The sequence below is a fragment of the Ovis aries genome, chromosome 2 (genome assembly GCF_016772045.2).
Source record: "Ovis aries strain OAR_USU_Benz2616 breed Rambouillet chromosome 2, ARS-UI_Ramb_v3.0, whole genome shotgun sequence".
Classification (NCBI taxonomy): domain Eukaryota; kingdom Metazoa; phylum Chordata; class Mammalia; order Artiodactyla; family Bovidae; genus Ovis; species Ovis aries.
In genome coordinates, this window is record NC_056055.1 from 17645588 (window position 1) to 17671061 (window position 25474).

The 25474-nt window shown below is 38.9% G+C and overlaps 1 protein-coding gene across 10 annotated transcripts in view; it reads right to left on the bottom strand.

Moving 5' to 3' along the window:
• The window catches only part of SLC44A1 (solute carrier family 44 member 1), a 220135-nt gene that overhangs the window by 66534 nt on the left and 128127 nt on the right, over nucleotides 1–25474 (bottom strand). For all 10 annotated transcript variants that reach the window (XM_060408984.1, XM_042242940.2, XM_060408981.1 and 7 more), the window contains 6 exons: nucleotides 21861–22000; nucleotides 20596–20782; nucleotides 18854–19019; nucleotides 17108–17264; nucleotides 16336–16419; nucleotides 1328–1465 (listed from right to left, as the gene is read on the bottom strand). In XM_060408984.1, the coding sequence (XP_060264967.1) occupies nucleotides 1328–1465; nucleotides 16336–16419; nucleotides 17108–17264; nucleotides 18854–19019; nucleotides 20596–20782; nucleotides 21861–22000 (872 nt within the window). The remainder of the gene's footprint in view (nucleotides 1–1327; nucleotides 1466–16335; nucleotides 16420–17107; nucleotides 17265–18853; nucleotides 19020–20595; nucleotides 20783–21860; nucleotides 22001–25474) is intronic.

Sequence of the window (25474 nt, forward strand, 5' to 3'; positions counted from 1 at the left end):
ATCCAGGAGTCATAATATATGTTTAATTAAAAATTTTTAAAATAACTATCTGTACAGTTGTATAATTCTTCTTAGAAGACTGTGCCTGAGAACTTAAAACTACACAGTGCTATGGGATGAGGGTTAGGGGTGGGAGGGAGGCTCTAGAGGGAGGGGATATATGTATACTTATAGCTGATTCACATTGTTTTATAGCAGAAACCAATACAACATTGTAAAGCAATTATATTCCAATGAAAAAATAAATTAAAAAACCTACATAGTGCTAATCAATGCCTTTCAACATCAAATACTTTTTCCCGTTTCCTTTGCAAGGGAAAAATGTGCTTTTCCTTTCAAAAGCACAGTGGCTGGAGTAAAAAGTGCTCAATAGTAAGAAAATAGCATTTGATGGAACAGTGGCCATCATGATAATGAGTAATTATTAAGGTTATCAAAGCAATATGAAAAAATACATAATAGGATATGAAGTGAAAAGAGCGGAACAAATAGGTATGTATAGTAGGGCTGTTATACTATAGAAATATAAGCCTATGGAAAACATGGGAGGTAATATAAAAATAAGTTATTAGGTTATAGTGGTAGTATCTTAAATTTTCTGAGTATTTTATGGTTTGAAATATAGATACAATGAACCCCAATTATAATGTTATCTAGTATTTTTCAGATTTTAATAGCATAGAATAAAAAGATACTTGAGGACAGTTAGCTCTCATTCCCTAACAGTTCTAGTTTAAGGGATTTATATATAGTTAACAATGACCATTAATATTCATCAAGAACCTACAATGTCTCAGGCACTATCTTAGGTACTCTACACATTTGAATTAGCCTAATCCTCATAACTCTAGGGGTTTGGCACTACTGTGACACCAATTTCACAGATGGACAAACAGAGGCATGGAGTGGTTAAGTACCCTGCCTTAGGTCACACAGCTAGTGAGTCCAGGATTTTCATCCAGGCAGCCAGGCTTCAGATGCAGTGGGCCTAACCACCACATGGACTGTTTCTTATTTCAAAATATGTCAGGAGAATCACGGGCAAATTACTTAACTGTGCTTGCCTCTGATTCCTCATCTGTATCATGAAGTTAATAGATAATAATAGAATTTCCACTACAAATTTGTTATGAGGATTAAATGAGCACAATACATGTAAAGTACTTAGAAAAATGCCTGATACATATTGAGGGCTCTGTAAGTGCTTGCTTTATATTATGTGACTTTTAGGTTTTTGGTCAGCTACATATATTTTTTAAATTAAGAGCAACTATTGCATATGTGAAAATTTACTGTATGTCTCAGATAATATACTTGGTTTTATTACCTTGCCTAGGAATAACATGAAATCCCCCACTGTGTTGATGGCAGCTACTCGCAAAGCATTCTCCACGAGAATGACAAAGGCATCCTTCGCTGAAGTGCAGAAATTGGTGCTGTTGATAGCTGTGGCTGTGTATGCATTCTGGACAAAAGCGAAAACAATTTTTTAATCAGTAAATGTTTTCTTTACAGTTTAAACCAAGGATAGTTAAAGCATAGCTTGCAAAAATATTTCACAGTTAAACCCATGGCTTTGGTGAGGTACAGATTTAGATTAAGCACAAGGAAATATAAGACATTAAAAAAAAAACAAAACCTGATATGGTGAAGAGAACTCGGATGGCCTAGTTTTGGTCCTTTAAAAACACTGACATTTATTAAAACACACATAAACCTTTCCAACATTCATTACCTTCTTCCCCATCTTATTAAAATCAAACCATAATTTAACCTTTCCTAGATACTTTGGGTTCATCACTAGGCATTTCAGTGATGCTTTAAAAGCTACACGCACATATAAAGGCACCAGATTGCTGTGCTGTTATATCGGGAACATCTATTTCCTCCTCCTTGGCACTTTCTTCCGTGCTGTCACTTACTCACAGTTCTAGCAGTAGACAACTCTTTGTTGCTGATTTTATACCCCTCCCTCCTGGGGCAGAACATCAAATCCCCTTTGAGAAAACAATGCTTTCTCATTCTCTTGGAGTCTGAGTGAGGTTGACACTACCTCCAGCTCTGGGGATAAGCTTTGATCGATGTAAGTCAATCAACATGTTTCACCCACAATGACTGCTTCAGGAATTGGTACATAAACGAATCAGAGCCAATGAAAGTAAAAGATGTTCCCCTGGGCTTCTGGGAAAAAAAGAAGTTTTCTTTCTCTTCTGTAGGTGCTCTGACAGAGGAGCTCTCTTATGTACCTGGACGCAAGGTGTGAGGATACAGACGACCATGCCTGTCTTGCCAACATAACGGAAGTCAGAGCAGAGAAAGAAACCAGGTACTTGCACTTGGTGAGTCTTTACATGGTTAGGAACCAGCCAGATTCTGTACTTCTCGGTTATAGAAGCTCATAAATATCTAAGAATCCCTCTCCTCCTTCCCACCCCCAGCCCTTTCTCAGTCTTGCTCTTGCTGGGGCTAGACTGGGCTGGTTTTCTTTCTCCTGTAGTACTCAGTCCCCAGCTGACATATTTTATCCAATCATACCTGCTTCTGTCTCCCCATGTTTTCTTTGACTAATAGTCACTCTGATTTCTTTTTTTCTTCTGTTTTGCATTACATTCTAGAATAGCACTGACATTTTCTGGAAAATGTGAATAAGTAACATAACATGAAATATGTCTGACTCTTAAGAAGGGAACGTATACGGACTTTGTAATGAAAACATAGAGTCCTGAGCAATTTTTGGTTTGGTGCTGACTTAAGAAGTTGTTGGTGAGTCCAAAATATGAAGTTGCAGGAAAATCACAGAACACAAAGGCATACTTTATACTGTGTTGTCTGTAATGTTTTAAACACTGAGATCAGAAGAGAGAGTCTTTAATTTATGAGTGTTCCAATTGTCTGCTCATTAGTTATTACGAACTGGGTATGAAGATGAGGTTGGAGTCATCAAAAATTTAATTTGCCATTATATGATTAATTTCATTGGTTAAAAATGCAGAACTTTTCAGGGCCAAAGAGAGACTACTGTACTGAGTAGGTCACTATTTGTGGTTCATAAACTTTATTCAATATTGGAACAGCAGGAAATAACAGTGCTCTTTGAGAAACACAGTATGATCTTAATACAGGAAATGTCTTCATACAAACTGGCATAGCTTGTATGCAGTAGCCCTCATAGTCAACAAGAGTCCAAAATGCAGTACATGGGTGCAATCTCTAAAACGACAGAACGAACTTGGTTTGCTTCCAAGGCAAACCATGCAATATCACGGTAATCCAAGTCTATGCCCCAATCACTAATGCCAAAGAAGATAAAGTTGAATGGTTCTATGAAGACCTACAAGGTTCTCTAGAACTAACACCAAAAAAAGATGTCCTTTTTATCACAGGAGGACTGGAATACAAAAGTAGGAAGTCAAGATATAGCTGAAGTAATAGGCAAGTTTGGCCTTGGAGTACAAAAAGAAGCAGAACAAAGCCTAATAGAGTTTTGCCAAGAGAACGCACTGGTCATAGCAAACACCCCGTTTCAACAACACATGAGACAACATGGACATCACCAGTTGGTCAATACTGAAATCAGATGGATTCTACTCTTTGCAAATTAAGATAAAGCTCTATACAGTCAGCAAAAACAAGACCAGGAGCTGACTGTGGCTCAGATCATGAACTCCTTATTGCAAAACTCAGACTTAAATTGAAGAAAGTAGGGAAAACCACCAGGCCATTTAGGTATGACTTAAATCAAATCTGTTATGATTACACAGTGGAAGTGACAAATAGATTCAAAGGATTAGATCTGATACACGGACTGCCTAAAGAACTATGGACAGAGGTTCATAATACTGTTCAGGAGGTTGCGATCAAAACGATCCCCAAAGAAAAAATGCAAGAAGGCAAAGCGGTTGTCTGAGGAGGCCTTACAAATAGCTGAGAAAAGAAGAGAAGCAAAGGGCACAGGAGAAAAGGAAAGATATATCCATCTGCATGCAGAGTTCCAAAGAGTAGCAAGGAGAGATAAAAAAGCCTTCCTCAGTGATCAATGCAAAGAAATAGAGGAAAACAATACGATGGGAAAGACTAGAGATCTCTTCAAGAAAATTAGAGCTATCAAGGGAACTTCTCATGCAAAGATGGGCACAATAAAGGACAGAAATGGTATGGACCTAACAGAAGCAGAGGATATTAAGAAGAGGTGGCAAGAATACACAGAAGAACTATATAAAAAAAGATCTTAGTGGCCCAGATAACCACAATGTTGTGATCATTCACTTAGAAACAGACATTTTGGAGTGCAAAGTCAAGTGGGTCTTAGGAAGCATCACTACAAACAAAGTCAGTGGAGTTGATGGAATTCCAGCTGAGCTATTTCAAATCCTCAACGATGATGCTGTTAAGTGCTGCACTCAGTTTGTCACCAAATTTGGAAATCTCCACAGCAACCACAAGACTGGAAAAGGTCAGTTTTCATTCCAATCCCAAAGAAAGGCAATACCAAAGAATGTTCAAAGTACCACACAACTGCACTCATTTCACAGGTTAGCAAAGTAACGCTAAAAATTCTCCCAGCTAGGCTTCAACAGTATGTGAACCAAGAACTTCCAAATGTTCAAGCTGGATTTAGAAAAGGCAGAGGAACCAGAGATCAAATTGCCAACAATCGTTGACAGAAACAATCACAGAAAAAGGAAGAGAATTCCAGAAAAACATCTACTTCTGGTTCATTGACTATGCTAAAGCCTTTGACTGTGTGCATCACAACAAACTGTGGAAAATTCTTAAAGACATGGGAATACTAGCATCTTACCTACTTCCTGAGAAACCTGTATGCAGGTCAAGAAGCAACAGTTAGAACCAGACATGGAATAATGGACCAGTTACAAATTGGGAAAAGAGTACATCAAAGCTGTATATTGTCACCCTGCTTATTTAATTTATAGGCAGATTACATCATGAAAAATGCTGGGTTGGATGAAGCATAAGCTGGAATCAAGACAGCTGGGAGAAACCTCAATAACCTCAGGCATGTAGATGACACCACCCTTATGGCAGAAAGTGAAGAGGAACTAAAGAGCTTCTGGATGAACGTAAAAGAGGAGAGTGAAAAGCTGGCTTAAAACTCAACATTCAAAAAACTAAGATCACGGCATCCGGTTCCATCACTTCATGGCAAATAGATGGGGAAACAATGGCAACAGTGACAGACTTTATTTTTTTGGTCTCCAAAATCACTGCAGATGGTGACTGTAGCCATGAAATTGAGATGCTTACTCTTTGGAAGAAAAGCTGTGACCAACCTAGACAGCATATTAAAAAGCAGAGACATTACTTCGCCAACAAAGGTTTATCTAGTCAAAGCTATGGTTTCTCCAGTAGTCATTATGGATGTGAGAGTCGGACTATAAAGCAAGCTGAGCACCAAAGAATTGATGCTTTTGAACTGTGGTGCTGGAAAAGACTCTTGTGAGTCCCTTGCACTGCAAGGAGATCCAACCAGCCCATCCTAAAGGAAATCAACCCTGAATATTCCTTGGAGGGACTGATGCTGAAGCCGAAACTCCAATACTTTGGCCACCAGATGTGAAGAGCCTACTTATTGGAGAAGACCCTGATGCTGGGAAAGACTGAAGGTAGGAGAAGAAGGGGACAAGAGGGTGAGATGGTTGGATGGCATCACCGACTTGATGGACATAAGTTTGAGTAAGCTCTGGGAGTTGGTGATGGACAGGGAAGCCTGGTGTACTTCAGTCTATGGGGCTGCAAAGAGTTGGACACGACTGAGCAACTGAACTGAACTGAAACTGGAAATGAGCATATGTGGTTATGTTTCAAAAAGGCTGAGAAGATGGGTTCTCTAGACTGTAAGTGAGGTTGGTGTTGATTCTGAAGGGTACTCTAGAGGAGGGGCAACAAAGTTTTTTGGTAAAAGACCAGATAGTGAATATTTTTGGCTTTGTGGATCATATAGTCTCTGCCACAATAGCTCAGTTCTGCCATCATAACATAAAACAGCCAAAACAGTTTTTAAATTAATGAACATAGCTGTGTTCCAATAAAACTTAGGTACTGAAGTACATATTTAGCCCACAGGTAGCAGTTTGAAAACACTGCCCTAAAACAAATTATTAATGGGGCTTGTTTGGTTGTTTTTATTTGTTTTGTTTTGGGTTTGTTTGTTATTGTTCATTTTTTAGGTGAGTAAGGAACTGGTGAGAACTGGGAACTACTCTGGGTTCCTTGGGAATAGATCAGGCTTGGAAAGTTCTGTATCATTTTTTAGCCGAGTTACTGTTACATAAGATCAAAAGTACAGTTTATTTTGATGTCGTGAGGCTATTCGCAAAATGTTTCAAAAGAAGCTTTATAGAAGATTAGGAAATGTGAACCACTGCAGTTAGGTAGTTAACTCTTTGGTGCCTGCTGTCTTTTAACTGATAGGAAGCACTGGCAAATGACAGCATAAAGTGGACAAGCAGTAGATGAGTGCTACCAGGACAACTTACTAGTAAGATCTCCTTAAAATATTGTATATATTAGCTTTTGAGATAAGAGCTGTGAGCACGAGATAGCAATATATTGTGCTGTTGTTCATTCGCTCAGTCCTGTCCGACTCTTTGGTGACCCCATGGACTGCAGCACGCCAGGCTTCCCTGTCCTTTGCTATTTTCTGGAGCTTGTTCAAACTCATGTCCATTGAGTCGGTGATGCCATCCAACCATCTCGTCCTCTGTCATCCTCTTCTCCTCCTACCATCAATCTTTCCCAGTATCAGAGGCTTTTCCAATAAGTTGGTAGGGTAAAAAAGCCTACCACATTAACTACACACAAACTATCTAGGCATGTACACACACACACATACATATAATTAATGTTGATGTAAAAAAGCCTCATTATAATGCCTAGAATCAAGGGTACTGGATAACCTATTTAAAACAACTGGGTGTTGTCTTAAATCTCACCCCTTAAATGAAGACCAACAATGCTTAACTATGCTGTACTCCCCTTTTCAGTTTGAACATAACTTTCCTTGAAAGAAGAGGCAGGACCGAGAGGACAACATACCTCCAATCTCTCTCTTCTGTTATCATCAGGCCAGCTAAGTCTAAGAGCAGGCCCAATGTTTCGAAACTAAACAACAAAAGTTTTTTTAGCTGCTCTCATTAATTTTGAGAGCTTCACTTTACTTGAGAATTATTCTTCTTCCTTTGCTGCTTCTTTCTCCCTCCTCCAACCATCTCCACCCATTTGATCTACTTTTAAAGCAAAAGGCTATTTGTAGACATGAAAGGAGGCAGCAGTGATTTCTTTTCTCCATTCCTTGGTTCCAGGGTTGGATGTGCTCAGAGAAATTCAGACTTCTTGGCAATATTCCTACAGATCTATGCAACTCTTTTATAGTCAACCTAACTGGAAAAAAGTGGGTATGTTATAAACTTTTTCCTGCTCCCAAGGCAAGAAGATGAGCTGCATGTGATACACAAAGGTCAAGATGATCTCTTTAGGAAGAAAAATGTGCTAAAGATCACAGCAGGCCAGTGAAATTTCCCTCTCCTTCTATACCTCTTTGTCTAAAGGAGTCACACCAGGGTTCTCAAGAAATTCTGAGTCCTTTGTGGCTAATAAGCATTCTCTGAGCTTTCTGCTGATGACTTAGTTAAGATTTTTAGAGCCCACTCACCTTCTTCCCAGACTGCCTTCCTGATATTGAGCTAAACTGCCCACAGAGAGTCATCAATGATTAACATTTAGTCTGTGCCCAACATCTGCTCACGCAGGACACAGGCTTAAAGACTCAATAAGTCTCACCGGCAGGACTCAATTCTCAGAAGCAACATGAAAGATGATCACCATCCAGTAATCTTTATAAAAGGATGCCTATTAGCCCAAGTGGTCCCTGGTGTGTGTACTTTTGTGTGAAAGGTTATAGTGAAAAAGTACTGGTTCCCAGGCCTGCCCGGCCATAGGTCCCAGAGCACAGATTCTATACTTTCACACCTTCTTTTTTTTTCTTCATTTAAGGACCTAGAAATTCTCTTAAAGTTTAAAATCTTAACATAATAATCCACTTAATAGGGCAAGCTAGATAGCAATGGTAGGAAAAGGGGAACAGATAAGTACAACTCTACATGTGGACCATCATACATTAAATAGGGGCAACGGTAATCAAAATGATCCCTTTTGCATTCTGAGGGAGGGATGGAGGAAGCACAAAGTCCAATCTATACCATATATTTCACTCAGTTTGGTTCTAAATACTCTAACTTTTTAAGGGACAGAATTAAAAATATGTTGTAAATCTTAATTTAAATAGACTGCATAAAAACTACCACTTGTCTTAGTTTAAAACAGGAAACAGTTTCAGCAGAAAGCTGCTTTCAGCAATTTATAGAAGAAAGCTTGAACGTTCTCTATAACAATTACTTTTCTTTAAGTTGTACAAAAGCATGTACACATTTGACCCTTGAACAACACAGGGGTCAGGATGCCAACTCTTTCACACAGTTGTCAATTCCCTCTCCTTCTACACCTCTTAGTCTAAAGGATTCACGCCAGGGTTCTTAAGAAATTCTGAGTCCTTTGTGGCTAATTAGTGTTCTCTGAACTTTCTGCCAACCAGTTAGACTAACTTTATAAAAAAAAATAAGTGAAGTCTCTCAGTCGTGTCCGACTCTATGCAACCCCATGGACTGTAGCCTACGAGGCTCCTCTGTCCATGGGATTTTCCAGGCAAGAATACTGGAGTGGGTTGCCATTTCCTTCTCCAAGACTAACTCTATAGTCTCTGTTATCTATGGTTCCTGCAGCCATGGATTCAATCAACAGCGGACTGCGTTGTACTAGAGTGTGTAGTATTTATTTTTAAAAATTTCTATATAAGTGGACCCCCATAATTTTTTTCATCATAAGTTGATTTTACTACATTCACATATTAAACAATACACCCACTGGTGGCCAATACCATATATTAATGACCAAAACAAGATAAAAAGGGGGTAGCACCTCACTCCCTTAAAGAAGCCCTGCCCCTTCCCTGGATTAATGCACATGCCTCCCACTCCCCATCATTTGTCTCACTCCTCCTCCCTTTAGATTAAATCCCTCTTGCCAGGGTGAGAAGTTCATCTCTGATGGACCCACACAATCTAAAGCTGTTGTTCAAGGGTCAACTGTAGGAAGCAGTGTGTAGTCATGGCATGATCCAGGCAAACTTAGATTTGAAACTTCCTTCACCTCTAGATCATGTGATCTGCTACAAGGTACCAGACTCAATGTTTTCATGGATAAAATAGAGGAAATGCACCTTCCTTACAGAGTTGGAGAAAGTGTTAATATATATAAAGTGCTTAGTGTACTATCAGGGATTTAAGTATGTGCTCAAAAAATAACTCCCACTCATACTATGTAGAGAAAAGCTTTATAATCTTAAGGGTTTATCAGCTGGAGAACAGATGTCCTCCAGTGTTAAATGTACTATCTTCAAACAATGTCCAAGTAAACCAAGACCTGAGTAATTCAATGCCCAAAAGAAACAGATTCTAGTTGGAACAATCTTTCTACTTAAAGCGAATTTTATACTGTTCCATTAGATGTACAATTACTTCCTGTCACATCAAGATAAGCACAGGCAGAAACAAAAAGTGGTTCACGGTTTACTCTGTTTATCTGCAAAACCCTAGCACCTATGCTATATATATTTAACGGCCTATTTTAAAAAATCTAAAGCTGTTTTTATTTAAATTGAAGTACTTCCCTGGTGGCTCAGAGGTTAAAGCGTCTGCCTGGAATGCGGGAGACCTGGGTTCGATACCTGGGTCGGGAAGATCCCCTGGAGAAGGAAATGGCAACCCACTCCAGTACTCTTGCCTGGAAAATCCCATGGAGGGAGGAGCCTGGTAGGCTACAGTCCATGGGGTCGCAAAGGTCAGACACGACTGAGCGACTTCACTTTCACTATAGCTGATTTATAATACTGTGTTAGTTTCAGGTGTACAGCAAAGTGATTCATATATATATATATTCTTATTCAGAGTCTTTTCCCTTTTAGGTTATTACAAAATATCAAGTATAGTTCTCTGTGCTATACAGTAGGCCCTGTTGCTTACATATTTTATATATAGTAGTGAGAGTTGGACTGTGAAGAAAGCTGAGTGCCGAAGAATTGATGCTTTTGAACTGTGGTGTTGGAGAAGACTCGAGAGTCCCCTGGACTGCAAGGAGATCCAACCAGTCCATCTTAAAGGAAATTAGTCCTGAATATTCATTGGAAGGACTGATGCTGAAGCTGAAACTCCCAATACTTTGGCCACCTGATGTGAAGAACTGACTGACTGGAAAAGACCCTGATGCTAGGAAAGATTGAAAGCAGGAGGAGAAAGGGAAGACAGAGGATGAGATGGTTGGATGGCATCACTGACTTGATGGACATGAGTTCGAGCAAGCTTTGGGAGTTGGTGATGGACAGGGAAGCCTGGCGTGCTGTATAGTCATAAGGGATTTGATTTAGGTCATATCTGAATGGTCTAGTGGTTTTCCCTACTTTCTTCAATTTAAGTCTGAATTTGGCAATAAGGAGCTCATGATCTGAGCCACAGTCAGCTCCCAGACTTGTTTTTGCTGACTGTATAGAGCTTCTCCATCTTTGGCTGCAAAGAACAGAATCAATCTGATTTCGGTGTTGACCATCTGGTGATGTCCATGTGTAGAGTCTTCTCTTGTGTTGTTGGAAGAGGGTGTTTGCTATGACCAGTGCATCAAATGGCATTATTTTATCATTTTTTATAGTTGAGAAATGTTCCATTGTGTGTGTGTGTGTATACATATACACACACAGCACATCTTCTTTATCCATTCATAAAGCTCTGTTTTGAAGCCAGCTGTATTTTCCACACTGCTTGGCACATAGCTGGGGACTATGGGATTTCATATCATGCTGCACAATGACTGGTCTACCCCACTTCCACGTCAACACTCCTCTCTACTATCCTCTGTATTCTCTACAGCAGTGGCGACCAACTGATGGCCTATAGACAACTGATGATATGCGGCCCAAAGACTATACAATGTTTGCTCTGGCTCACTCAGAATTATTCTTTTTTTATTAGTTGTAAACATTTTAATAGCAAGAGATAAAATTCAAACATCCAGAATTCTGGCTTCTCTTAGAAAACTGAAGAGTTAGAAACTGTCTATAAATTCTCACATGGCAAAGGTATATTAGAGCTAAGTGGTGACAGCCTTCTTTGGATGGAACATGAGCTCTGCAGTTGACCACTCGCTACTGTTCCCTATAGCTCTGGACCCTGGCTGCTGCACTCAATCACATGAAGGATGTAATGAACCTCAAGTGGTCCTTCAGGGGTTTATGCTGTCCGGTTCCACTCAAAGCTTTTAACCTCAAGTTGCAAGTTTTCTTTAAAAAAAAAATTTTATTTATTTATCTTGGCTGTATCGGGTCTTAGTTGCAGCACACAGGATCTTTGCTGTGTCACACAGACATTTCGCTGTAGTGCACTGAGTCTCTAGTTGTGGTGTCCAGGTTCAATAGTTGTGGTGCATAGGATTAGTTGCTCTGCAGAATGTGGGATCTTAGTCCCCCAGGATCCAACCCACCTCCTCTGCACTGCAAAGCAGGTTCTTAATCACTGGACTACCAGGGAGATATCTCAGGTTGGATGTTGGCATACAGGAGGAAAATGACGTAAAGTGACATTAACTGACTCATTGTTAACCATTTCCAAGGAGTATTACAAAAAACCAAACTCCAAATGAAAGACTCTACATGTGAAATGTGAGCCACAAGTGCCTGGCACATGATAAGTGCTCAGTAAATGATAGCTGGCATTGTAATTGGTATTATTTCACTGTACTCCATTGAATAAACATAACCTCAGAGAATAGACAGGTGATTATACAAGAAGTTTTTGAAAAATAAGAATGCAAGAGATTTGCCTCACGGGACATGAGATATATAATGAAGCTATAATAAATATTCCAGTACTATATTCATGTAACTTATATAATACTGCACATCAACTATATTTCAAAAAAAATTAAAAACAAACAAACAGAAAAACCCAAACCAATCCAAACAAAAACTCAGTACTGGTAGAAGAATAGACAAATCAACGGTATAGGAAAAAAAACCCAAAGACAGACTTAAGTACAACATATAAGAATTTAATACATGATTGAATTGACATTTCACTGCAGAAGAAAGAATAGATTAATCATTAATTGGTCCTGGAACAACTGACTGAATCCCAAATAAACTTTTTTCAAAGAAGGGAAACCTCTAAAGGACTACAAGAAAAAAAGGTAGAATAATTATTTGATATTCAAGTGGGGAAAACTTTTCTAAGTAGAAAAGCCAAGAGAGAAACCACGAAGGAAAAGTTAAACAGACTTGACAAGAGAAAATAAAAATTTAGTTCAGTTCAGTTGCTCAGTCGTGTCTGACTCTGTGACCCCATGAACTGCAGCACTCCAGGCCTCCCTCTCTATCACCAACTCCCGGAGTCCACCCAAACCCATGTCCATTGTGTCAGTGATAAAAATTGATGTACATTATAAAAAATATAAAAGAATTAACTGTGGGCATTACTACAGAATAAGAGTCTCCACTCACTGAAGACTTGCTGTGTCTAAGCCCATGCTCAGAGCACCATAGACTCTCTTCATACTCATGGTAACAGGCACTGTAAACACTATTTTAGCCCTACTTTACATATGAGGTTCAGAGCTTATCAGACATTAATTGAAGTAAAATACTGCAAACTTATTCTCAAAGCTATTATTAAGTATATTAATGAAAGTGTTAAGTAGTTACTCAGACACAAGTGGGTCCCTGCTCCATCCTGGATGGGGCCATCTTTTCCTCCCTGACCTGGACACTGGTGATCAGAACATGCCCAGAGATCCTCCCTTAATTGTGGTCAAGACAGTTAAATTTCCAGACTTATCAGGCCCAAATAAGATAAAACCTTCCATCACATGTTGGCGCAGGCACACCAAGCCCTAAAACCCTAAAAGGTGACACAGTATAACCTGGGGTTCATTATTCTGTATTTGTAATAAACTAGTATTGCAGTATTTGTCCTGGTCCGCACTGCCCCCTGTGCGCTGCCCCAACCCCGCAAGGGTTTTTCTTGGGTGCTTGTGGGTAAGTGCCTGCACACAAGGAGAAAAGTTATATAACCTAAAACTGACAATCAACGTGTCAAATGATGCAGGACACAGGGAGGAACTTGCCACTACTTTGAAAAACCAATCCTATCCCCAGCTGGAAAGTGAAAGTGAAGTCGCTCAGTCATGTCTGACTCTTTGCAACCCCGTGGACTATAGCCCATTAGGCTCCTCTATCCATGGGATTCTCCAGGCAAGAGTACTGGAGTGGGTTGCCATTTCCTTCTCCAGAGGGCTGCTTCTAGTGTCCACACAGCCCACTGTCCTTTTCTCTCTTGGGAGTATACTTTCACTTTGTTTAATAAAACTTCTGTTGCTTAAAAGTGTTCTATGTCTTTTGATTGAATTCTTTCCTTCGGGAGGTCAAGGACTGAGTTGCCATTTTGCTGGTAACAAAAGTGTTATGTTAGATGGTGAGATCATGGGTGATGTTTTTTTCTTGGTTTGGTTTTCCAAACTCTTCAGTATTTTATATTACATTTACTGTCAGAGAAAAGACACATTATAGAACTACTTTTTGAATTCTTTGTCACAGCTCTGTTATCTTAGAGTAAAACACGGGGAGTTCTTTATAAATAAATAAAATGGGGTAGAGAAAGAGTGATAATAACACTTACTAGGTGTCTACCAAAAGCTAGACACTGTAAGAGTTGATTTATCTGCATTATATTTCAACCTAACCTAAAGCCTATGAGGACAGGTATATTTTTTCCACTTACTGAAGCAGGAAACTGAGACTCTCAGGTTTCACCGAGCTTGCTAGGGTAGGAAACACATCTTCAACATTTGGGCTCTTTCTACTGTGGCTTCACACCTGTAGCAGAGGACTAAGCTTATACCTGCTGACTGCGTGTGATAGTATTAAAGTGTCTCTTCTTACACTAGCAGATCATACACTTACACACCGCTTTCTCAAATTTTAGAAAAATCTCTGGAGCTCACTGATTCAGTACCACCAAACAGATGGGTGCCCATCCTGCTCTGAAACATTTCACAGGAACAAGGGTTAAAAAATTCCACTGGCAACTGGTACTTATGCTTAAAATTAATCTGTCACGACAAGAAGTATTCTACCATTTTTAATATGTTGACATCGTCTCAACATTTCTATGAAAACAAGAGACATGACACTCCAATGGTAACCAGTCTTCACATTGGAATACTTCATATTCCAAGGATGAGGTTAGAATCACTCTCCCTAAACCTTCACTCCCATGATTGATTTGCTACTATGTCAATGCTTTTCTTGAATCTTCAAGCATCATGCCTACCTCTTGAAGATGCAAAATGGACAAAACTTGTACAAGAAACACCAACTTGTAGTTTGGATATATATCACAGGACTATTAGGACTAAATTGCTGACTACTGTTTAGCTTGGAATGAGCTGAAAATTTTCTGTATGTTTTCACCTGGTTACCATCTTGATATCATGTGATTTGTTTCCTTCCTTCAGCACTTCTTTTTGAGATCCTTACAGTTTTATATCATTCTCTTAATCTTTTTTAATCCAAATATTTGGTGATTAATCACTCATTTAAAAACATTTAAAGACTACCTATTGTATACTAGGCACTATGGGAGTTTCTGCAGAGACAAAAATAAGATCCTGTCCTTAAGGAGCTAAAAGCCTAAAGGAGGAGATGAAGTAAACAGACAACTCCTATACAGTGTTCCTAGTGTTTTCACAGAGGTATGAATTGATATTGTGCAATGTCAGAGGAGGAGCTGGGGTAATAAGGGAAAGTTTCTTGGAGGTGGTGCTCAGGAAGAATCATTAAAGACCAATAGGAGCTAGTAAGACATTGGAAGGAAGTTATTTTCTGCACATTTTGGAAACTGTGAGAGCAAAAAGTACCTATGGGAGGCGAAAACAGACAGCCATCTCTCTGAATATAAGCTATTTAGTGACGGATACAAAATGTAATGATGATTATTGTTACTGCATCCATCAACTTTTTTGATGAAGATGAGTTGTTCCAAAACCAAATTTTAAAAAACATAATTTTGCAGAATGTTGTGGCTGTTACTAATTATTTTAATAATGACCTTCCAAATACTTTACATCCAAAGAGTATTATGAACCACAGGAATGTATTTTGCTAATGAAATGTGAAATCTACTTCTTTGCATTTATCATAGAACTCCAATAAAGCAGACTCCAGGCATGCTCAACACCATCACCACAGGACCCTCTCCCTTTGGCTACATGTGAGTGAATGGACAGTGCAATGCTCCTCTTCAATCACTTAAAGGTTAATGGTGAGAAAGTCAATTTTTATCTTTGGTCTATTAGATAAGGGCATCAGTACATTAGAATTGATTTTTAGGGGCTGGAGAAAAGTGGTTAAGAAAAACAACTCAAGATGAAAAGAGTGCTTCACAGTGAGAGTCCTACATGCTCAGATACAGAAAGAGAGAGGACCAAGCCACTCCTCTGTGAACTGTTACTAAGTATCAATCCCTCCATTTGACCCTAGAAATAGCAGTTTCTTTGCTAGTATTTTCCAGGCCAGTACCACAGTCTTCAGCAGCTGGATAAAGCAAAAACAAAAAACCCCCATGGCATGTTAATTTTGAACAATAGTAGACAGTTGCAAAAAAGGAGTAAGTGTCACAACAACTTTTCACTAAAGCTTTCAAACAACATTAAGTGAATTAAAGAACAATGGCTAGGGTAGACAAGATTCTCAGGGAAAATAAAAAATAAAAGGTTGTGAATTAAGGGATAAAAGATAAATGATTTTCCTGAAAGATGGACTCTAAGAAAATTAATCCATGTATTACAATTAATTTCGCTCAGTCGTATTAGACTCTTTGTGACCCCATGGACTATATAGTCCATGGAATTCTCCAGGCCAGAATACTGGAGTGGGTAGCCTATCCCTTCTCCAGGGGATCTTCCTGACCCAGGAATTAAACTGGGGTCTCCTGCAATAATAAGCTTTGGGAAGAATATATATTATGTTTCAAAATAAGAATATGATTGAAATAGTTATACTTGATCAAGGCACAATGTACAACACCATGAGAAAAAAACATTTTTCAATTAAACTCAAAAACTTTATCTTGAAAGAAGAAACAATGAACCTATCTTTGAAAGTGAGTGTTGGAAAAAAAAAAGAAAGTGAGTGTTAGATGTATTTTTAAAATCTTTTACCTGATTTAAATAATTTAGGCACTTTTCAAGACACCAAAGGCAACAAATGCAAGATTTCAGCACACATCGAGCACAAGCATTTTCCTGGAAAGAATGAATAATGAAAATAATTAAAGACCAAAGAATCAAACCATACCAGGTAGACTATTATAAATTTTAGAAAAGTAAAAATTAAGAAAAATCACAACCTATGCTTTAAAGCCTCCACACTCACCCTTTTTTCCCTCAAAATGTAATGGTTGAATTGTTTTTAATCAGTTCAAGCCAACATTTACTTAGTACCTATTGTATATAAGATAGAGTATATAAGACCAACAAAGAACTTAAAAGCATTAAACGTAACAAAGGTTAGAGTCAGAATGATACAGATTCTAGTGCAATGAGAGTGGAGAAGAGAGAGAGAAGATGCCACTTGGGAGGTTAGAGGACTCAGGGGAGGTTTCTAGGAAGAGGGGCCATTTGAGCTTAGCTATACAGAAATGCATGTTGTTTCCGCAGTTAAGGACAGGAAGGAGGGTTCCAAGGAGGAAAGTGTGAATTCACACTGAGGAATAGAAGCACAGGATATTTGGGGAAACCTGTGATTAGATAAATTTTGCCAGAGCATACAGAGTACAAGAGTGGGAGATAAGGGGACTGAATTAGATTCCACTTGGCAAGGACATGGAAGAAAACATTCACACTTGGACTTAATATCATTGGGAATTTTGCTATGTGCAGAACTGAGATCTGGAATGTGCCCACAGAAAGTCCAGAAAAGATTTTTCCTTACCTTTCCTTTGAGCTGACTGTGAATGTACATAAGGATCATTCGTGGAATTTTGACTAACGTGATAATGAAAGAACCTTTTGCCACAGTACCAAGGTGATAACGAATAAGGCGATTCACTGATGCCAGAATTGGTGTAAATGGCAAATTCCTTTTATCCCTGTTTAAAACATGACCAAAAAGACAATTAAAGGCTTGACCAGGATAGAAACATAGAAAAGATTTAGTTCAAAAAAGAGTGAAAAACTAGTTCATTTTCCTTATTCTAGTTCTATGGCAAAATAGCAAAGAAACTACAAGTGCTTCAGATGTATCATGTAAAATTAATGTTTCATTTCTTTACGGTAGTTTCATGGCATTCTTATGCTCTAATATTTTAAGTTAAATAAAACTGCTTTGAAAGCTCTTACTAATAAACAGTTACGGTGGTAATTACATAATCAGATAATGGAATGTAGAAAGATGTTAGACTTGGCACCTCATTTTAATGGAAAACTGTCAGGCCTACTGTAGTGCATAGTTAGCTTTGAAATTAGGAAAGGAAGCCACAACACCTTTTCTGATTCATACAAATTAAAGACTTGTTAACCTTTGCTAGATCCTTATATAAGCAAAAATACTGGGTTGACCAAAAAGTTCACTCAGCTTTTTCCGTACCACCTTATGTGGAAAAACCCAAAAGAACTTCTTGGCCAACCCAATACATAACACACTAACTAGATTTATTTTTCTGATAAATGTAATTTAAGTGTAGCATAACTTGCTATTCTAATTAATTTTTTAAGAAAGTTACAGGAGAGAATAAAGAATAAAATAATAACCTCCCATTTTCCTACCTCACAAAATTATCAACTACACATTTTGTCATATTGAGTTCCACTTACTTCTTAAAGAAATTAAGCTCTTATCAGCCTCAGTTCCATTTCCTTCAGGCATAATCACTTAGATTATCTTACGTTTTCTTTCTTTTCCCCTTGCTTTTTTTTTTTTTTAATTGACGTATAGTCGACCTACAATACTGTTAGTTCTGCATATATAACAGTGATTCACTATTTCCACACGTTACAAATGATCACCACAATAAGTCTAGTTGTCATCTGTCACCATACAAAATGATCACAATATTATCACCCATATTCCCCATGTGAGACTTTTCATCCCCATCATCATTCTTTTTTGTAACTGGAAGTTTATACATTTTAATCTCCTTCACCTATTTCACTCACAACCTCGACCCCTCCTCTGGCAGTCACTTGATTTTTCTCTGTATCTATGAGGCTTCCCTGATAGCTCAGTTGGTAAAGAATCCGCCTGCAATGCAGAAGACCCTGGTTTGATTCTTGGGTCAGGAAGATCTGCTGGAGAAGGGATAGGCTACCCACTCCAGTATTCTTGCATTTCCCTTGTGGCTCAGCTGGTAAAGAATCCACCTGCAATGCCAGAGACCTGGGTTCAATCCCTGGGTTGGGATGATCCCCTGGAGAAGGAAAAGGCTACCTATTCCAGTATCCTGGCCTGGAGAATTCCACGGACTGTATAGTCTGTGAGGTTGCAAAGAATCAGACACAACTGAGCGACTTTCATTTGAGTCTATTTCACATGAGTCTATTTGTTATGTTTATTTGTTTTGTTTTTTAGATTCCACATGTAAGTGAAATCATATAGGTATCTGACATTCTCTGCCTGATACCCTCTAGGTCCATCCATGTTGTTACATGTTATACTTTTCTGACAAGTATAAATTCTCACCTAGTAAAATAGTAGGTCACCACAGCTCCTGCCACAGTCATCTGCTGACAGGCTAAAATAAATTCACTGATCCAAATCAGGCCCACCACATGGTACCACCACATGTACTGCAGAGGCCCTGACATTTTGAACTCCACAAAGCCTTGTTCATTCTGAACAGCACTACCTAGGAAAATATCAAAGAAGGAAAGAAGAAGCACATAAAGTATAAACCAAAAAAACATGGCTATTAAATCTAGGAGATTAAGCTAATTTCCAACAATATATCCCTACCCCCAAACCACTGGCATTATGATCACAGTGTTATTTCATTAAGGGACAAAAATAATTATCACTTCAAAAGTTGTATAGCAGAACACTGTAAAATCAAGCATTTTGTTTTCCTCAAAGGCAACATATATAGCTTTTAAAAGTTGCTCTGTTTGAATATAATTCTTACCACATTATCAGCTATTTAGTTTAGTTATGAATTTTCCAACACTTTAGTTTTCTTAAAGAGCTATTACTTGCCCAATAATTACAGATATAAAATTAGCAAAGTACAGAAATTAATATTATTTTGAATTGGTGGTGTGTTGAATGACCAGAGAAGTTATATATATGCTTATTATCCTTATACCACTCTTCCCAATTAATTCCATTTAGACATACATAACTTTTGATATTGGAGAAGGCAATGGCACCCCACTCCAGTACTCTTGCCTGGAAAATCCCTTGGATGGAGGAGCCTGGTAGGCTGCAGTCCATGGGGTCGCTAAGAGTCGGGCACGACTGAGCAACTTCACTTTGACTTTTCACTTTCATGCGTTGGAGAAAGAAATCGCAACCCACTCCAGTGTTCTCGCCTAGAGAATCCCAGGGATGGGGGAGCCTGGTGGGCTGCCATCTATGGGGTCTCACAGAGTTGGACACGACTGAAGCGACTTAGCAGCAGCAGCAACCTTTTGATATTAAGTATGGCTACAAGTAAGTCTGAGCATCTAACTATGAATTGTATCACCGCTAGCTCTATATAGATTCAGGTCATTTCCAAACTAGAAAACCCCAAGGAGGCAGGCTGATCTTTGGCTGTCACTGGAGTTTGAGGCAACTCCAGAGGAGCACTGCATTCATTGGTTCAACTCAGAATGAATCTAATGTCTGAGTCAGTACAGGAGCCTACTTCAAATCCACAACTATCTCAAAACTGGATATGATTTCAGGCCCTGCCTGGTTTAGACTCACTTTGCTGGGAAGATCTAAATATCATGAATGGGGAATGCGTTATTTTTTTTTTAACTTTCCTTTTTATATTGGGGTATAGCAGATTAACAATGTTGTGATAGTTTCAGGTAAACAGTGAAAGGACTCATCCATCCGAACTCACGTATCCGTTCCCCCCCAAACTCTCCTCCCCTCCAGGCTGTCATATACTATATCCCTGTGCTATGGAGTAGGTCCTTCTTGGTTATCCATTTTAAATATAGCAGTGTGCATGTATCCATCCCAAACTCCCAAACTATCCCTTCCCCACATTCTCACCCCTGGCAACCATTAGTTAGTTCTCTAAGTCTATTTCTGCTAAGTAAGTTCATCTGTAAAAAGGTAATGTGTTATTGAAGAGCCATAACCTCTGTTATTTCTGATGGCTTATCAGACCGTACTCCATAAATGTCTTAAGAATTATATTTCTCTGATGTTTTAAAATATTTTAATGCAAATCAGTTTCATTGCTAAAAGAAAGCAGCAACATGTCTTCTTACCGGCTGTGCCAAGAAAGAGAAGTGTCATGATCCAGTACACCCAAAACAGGACAAGAGCAAAGAAAGTCCAAAAGGGCTGGAAGACTAGCAGCGGCAAGTGAATGAAGACCTTGCCAGCCACGTGGAACAAGGCAATGGTGAGAGCAACCCGCTTGCGCATCACCAGCATGACCAGGAACAAGATAACCTGTATGCAGAAAATGGACAGGAAGGTTCAAGCTGCTGTTTTAAGTGGTAAAAACGGAAACAATGGTGGAAAAATTTTAACATAACTCTTAATTCCACTTATCATTTTTCATTATTTACTGAAAATGTCCTCTAAACATAGAAGAATTTCTAAATTATTATTCATCCTAGAATGCTACTTTTCCATTTCCTACTCATTACAAATCAAAACATGTCGCTTGTCATCAGGATGAGACTCACAAAATTTTGTAAACTGGGGAGAAGACCATATGCTATGATCACAAAAGCACAGGTATTTGTACGTCCTCTCCCTTATTGGATCATGAGCTCCTTAAGAGCAGGGTTCATGTCAAACTTATTCACTCCCCACTCTGCCCTGGCACTTGGCACAGAGAAATGTACTTAAAAGATGATTAATAAGTATTTGCACAATGATAGCACAATGGTTTTATAGCGGCTTTATTTTTAGTTTCTAATGCTCAATGAAAAGCTTGGGATTGCTCCAAGAAATAAATTGAGATTTTTTTTCCCCCTTTTATCAGATATGAGAGGGAGATAAACCAAAAATATAAATATAGATTATTGAACCATGTTAATTAATAATTTTACTGTAATTAGTATAGTAATTATACTAATGAAGCTCATCTCTATTTTTGGAATAATGCTGTTAAAAGTTTAAAAGGAAAAAAAATGGGAAAATAATTAGTGAAAAATAGAATGACATGAGATGGCTTATTTCTTAATATACTTTTCTATAATAAAGAGAACTGTTTTTTAAAAATAGTTATATTATTTCATGACAGTAAGATATATGTTCTTCCTAGAAAATGATAATTAATATTCTAGATGAACATTCCCTCTCAAAAGGCAGACAGTGCAGAACAAAATGTCGTATCAAATAGCACCCATCAATTAGAGAAGCCTCTGAAGACTTCTGAGGAGGTCATACCCCACGGGACAGAGATTTAACCTGACAGTGATCAAGGGTAGGCTTGCAATAGCTAGGGGTAAGTTTCTGCTTCATTAATGGTCTATAAATAAAACATAAACCTGAAAGACACACCGAGGCCTGTACTTACCGTGAACACTGTTGCTGAAATGGCATAGATGAGGAGGGCCCGAAGATTGGCCTCAGCTACCTGAGGCTGATCAGGAATAACCGTTTCTTTGGGAGACTTTCTTTGCTTTGCATACAACCACCAGAGCACACCTGTGCCACCTGGAGACAGGAAACAATTTTGCAATAATTAGCACAAGACAATGTGTACCATAAATCCTCAATTTTCTAGACCCTTCCTACACCTCACCATGGACTAACAGCAACAATCCATTTGGCTGGGAGGTGTGTGGTTGTCACTTCTTGCCAGCAAAGGGGAACTCCAATGACTCCACTATCATCTTCCACATTACGCACTTACAAATCTTTAACTGTATCAAATGAACTTCCTTTAACTATATTATCAATTCTGAAGCTGAGAGAGAGCCCAGCAAGGACAGATACCCCTGAGAGGCACTGGTCACTGACGAGAGCCTCAGCATCTCTTTAAGCTAGGGAGTGTGTGGAAAGCAAGTAAAGGGCATAGAAATCAGCAATGAAGGGACTTCCCCAGTGATCCAGTGGTTAAGATTCCACACTTCTAAGGCAGGGAGCATGGGTTAGATCCCTGGTTGGGCAACTAAGATCCCACATGTCACACAGTTTTGTGACCAATTAAAAAAAAAAAAAAGAACAAAAGTTAAAAAAAAAAAAATCAGCAATGAAGTTGAGGAAGGCAAAGATCTTCTTTGCTGTACAATAACCCCAGTGCCTAGTGATGACACACTCACATAGTTGATAAAATATTTGTACTATGAATAAATGAAGATCAAACGAGTAGTTCCTACCATAGGTAGGAACAAAGGAAATCTTTGACAGTTTGATAGCAGTGGGCACTAGAAATGGGACTTTTTATCTCTATCACTTGCTCAGAGAGTCTAGATTGAAGAAGGAGGCATAACTGCATCCAAATAAGAGAGCTGCATCAGACACCTTCATTCAATTCATTCGGTATATTTTGAGTGCCCGCAGCATCTACTGTTCTAGGGGTTAAGGCCTGAATGCATGCATACTCAGTCAGGTCTGACTCTTTTGTGACCCCATAGGCTGTAGCCTTCCAGGCTCCTCTGTCCATGGGATTTCCCAGGCAAGAATACCAGAAAGGGTTGTCATTTCCTACTCCAGGGGATCTTCCTGATCTAGGGATCGAACCCACGTCTCTGGTGTCTCCTGCATTGGCAGGTAGACTCTTTACTAACTTTGCCACCAGGGAAAACCCCCAGGAATTGAGGACAGAGGACAGAGCAGTAAAAAACCAAGCCCCCAACATCACCTCTCCTGGAGCTTATATAGTTTTGGGGGAACAAAAAAAATAAGGAAACAACCAAAACCACAGTATATTAAACCTAAAAAAAACCCCTGCTTAGTAAGAGGGATAGAAGTGTTAGTGTTGGGAAAGCAGTACAATTTTATATATGATGGGTAACTAAGTCCTCTCTGGGGTGAGATGATATCTGAGCAAAAGAGTCAAAGACAGGGAGAAAACAAATCTATGAAACTAAGGAAAGAGTGCTCCAGGCAAGAAGGAATATCAAGTTCTAAGATGCTGAGGTGGGGCTACGCCTAGGAGAGAAATTAAGAGGCCATTATAGCCACAGCAATGAGCAATGGAAAAAGTGATAACAGATGTGGGTAGAGCAGGAGCTGGCTTCCAGATCATACTGTAAGGCCTTGTAGGCTGTGGTAAGGAAATGGGAGATTCAGAGTAGATGTATATATCTAGGTGGACAAGAGAAATGCCTGAGAGAGAAGCACTGGGCTAAGGAGATCAGCCCTGGGATTTCTTTGGAAGGAATGATGCTAAAGCTGCAACTCCAGTACTTTGGCCACCTCATGTGAAGAGTTGACTCATTGGAAAAGACTCTGATGCTGGGAGGGATTGGGGGCAAGAGAAGAAGGGGACGACAGAGGATGAGATGGCTGGATGGCATCACTGACTCGATGGACACAAGTCTGAGTGAACTCCGGGATTTGGTGATGGACAGGGAGGCCTGGAGTGCTGCAATTCATGGGGTCGCAAAGAGTCGGACACGACTGAGCAACTGAACTGAACTAAACTGAACTGAAGATCTATGCAAATCAACTCAACTCATCTGCACTCAAGTCAAGAGTGAATAGTGTCAAAGGGAAATTCCTTAGTATTTGTAAGCAAATACTAAGCATGAGCTTTTCTTCTACTGAAGATGAGTAAGCAAAACAACTGAGTCTATGGAAAATGTTTCTGAGAAAGGGAAATACTACTTCCATTTTAGAATCTTGAAAGAAAATTGCCTGGAAAACTATTTAATATCCTCAAAAACAGGAATAAAATACATTCTCTCTAAACAGAAAAAGTTGAGAGAAAGGCTGAAGTTACAGGAAAATACATAGAATAAGATAATTGTTAGGACATTAAGGACATTGTTCATAACATCCACAGTAGATATCATTTATTAACCATTTAAACTTGTGCCAGGAATTAGCACAAACAGATGTAACCACATTTAATTACAATGCTATTAAGTGGGTATTATCAGTGCCACTTTACAAATGATGAAACTGAAAATTTAGGGAAGTTCAATAGCATGCCAAATGCCAGATATCTGGTAAGTGGGAGAGCTAGGATTCAAGCTAGAGCTAGTCTATCACTGACTCAATGGACATGAGTTTGAGCAAACTCCAGGAGATGGTGAAGGACAGGGAAGCCTGGCATGCTGCAGTCCATGGGGTTGCAAAGAGTCTGACACAACTGAGCAACTGAACAACAGATAGGATTTAAATCTACTTTTATTCTAAAAGCTATTCACCTGTTATGAACTGAATGCTTATGTGTCCCCAAAATCCATTTACTGAATCCTAATCCTCACTGTGGTGGTATTTGGAGGTGAGGCCTTTAGAAGATGAAGGGGTCATAAGAGTGGAGCCCTCATGAATAGGATTAGTGCCCTTTTTATAAAAGAGACCTCAGGGAGCTCCTACCCCTCTTCTGCCATGTGAGGACAGCAATCAGATGGCTGGAAACAGGAAGTCAGCCTTCAGATGCCAAATCTGCTGGTGCCCTGATCTTGTACACTCCAACCTCCACAACTTTGAGAAATAAATGTTTATGGTTTATAGGGCTATGGTACTTTGCTACAACAGTCCAATATGACTAAGGCATCATCCGGCACACAATTAGATTTGAAGGCTACAAACTGAAATGAAAAGTATGATGGTTGAGAGAAGGAAGAACTACAAATTAGATGAAACTGGAATAACAAAATTAAGTAATCTACAGAAGTGCTACTGAGGAAAGCTCAATCAGTGATAGAGCAGATAAACTTGAAGAGTTCTTCCTGAATGTAAAGAAAACAACAAAAGGACTAAAAATGCTAATTTGGTAGATGACTGGAGAATAACAAGAATCTTAAGTCAAAAACCACTAGAATAGAAACAATAATCAAACACAGAAATAAAGAAAACTTTTCAAAGTTAAAAAAGATCCTCCCAAAAGAGATCATAGGCAAACTTAGTTAAGATTCTGAACTAGACAAAAATTTTAAGTTGTAAGTTAGAAATTACATAAACATCTGGTAAGTCAGGCAGGTTATGGGCAAAGGAACAAACTTAGACTGATGT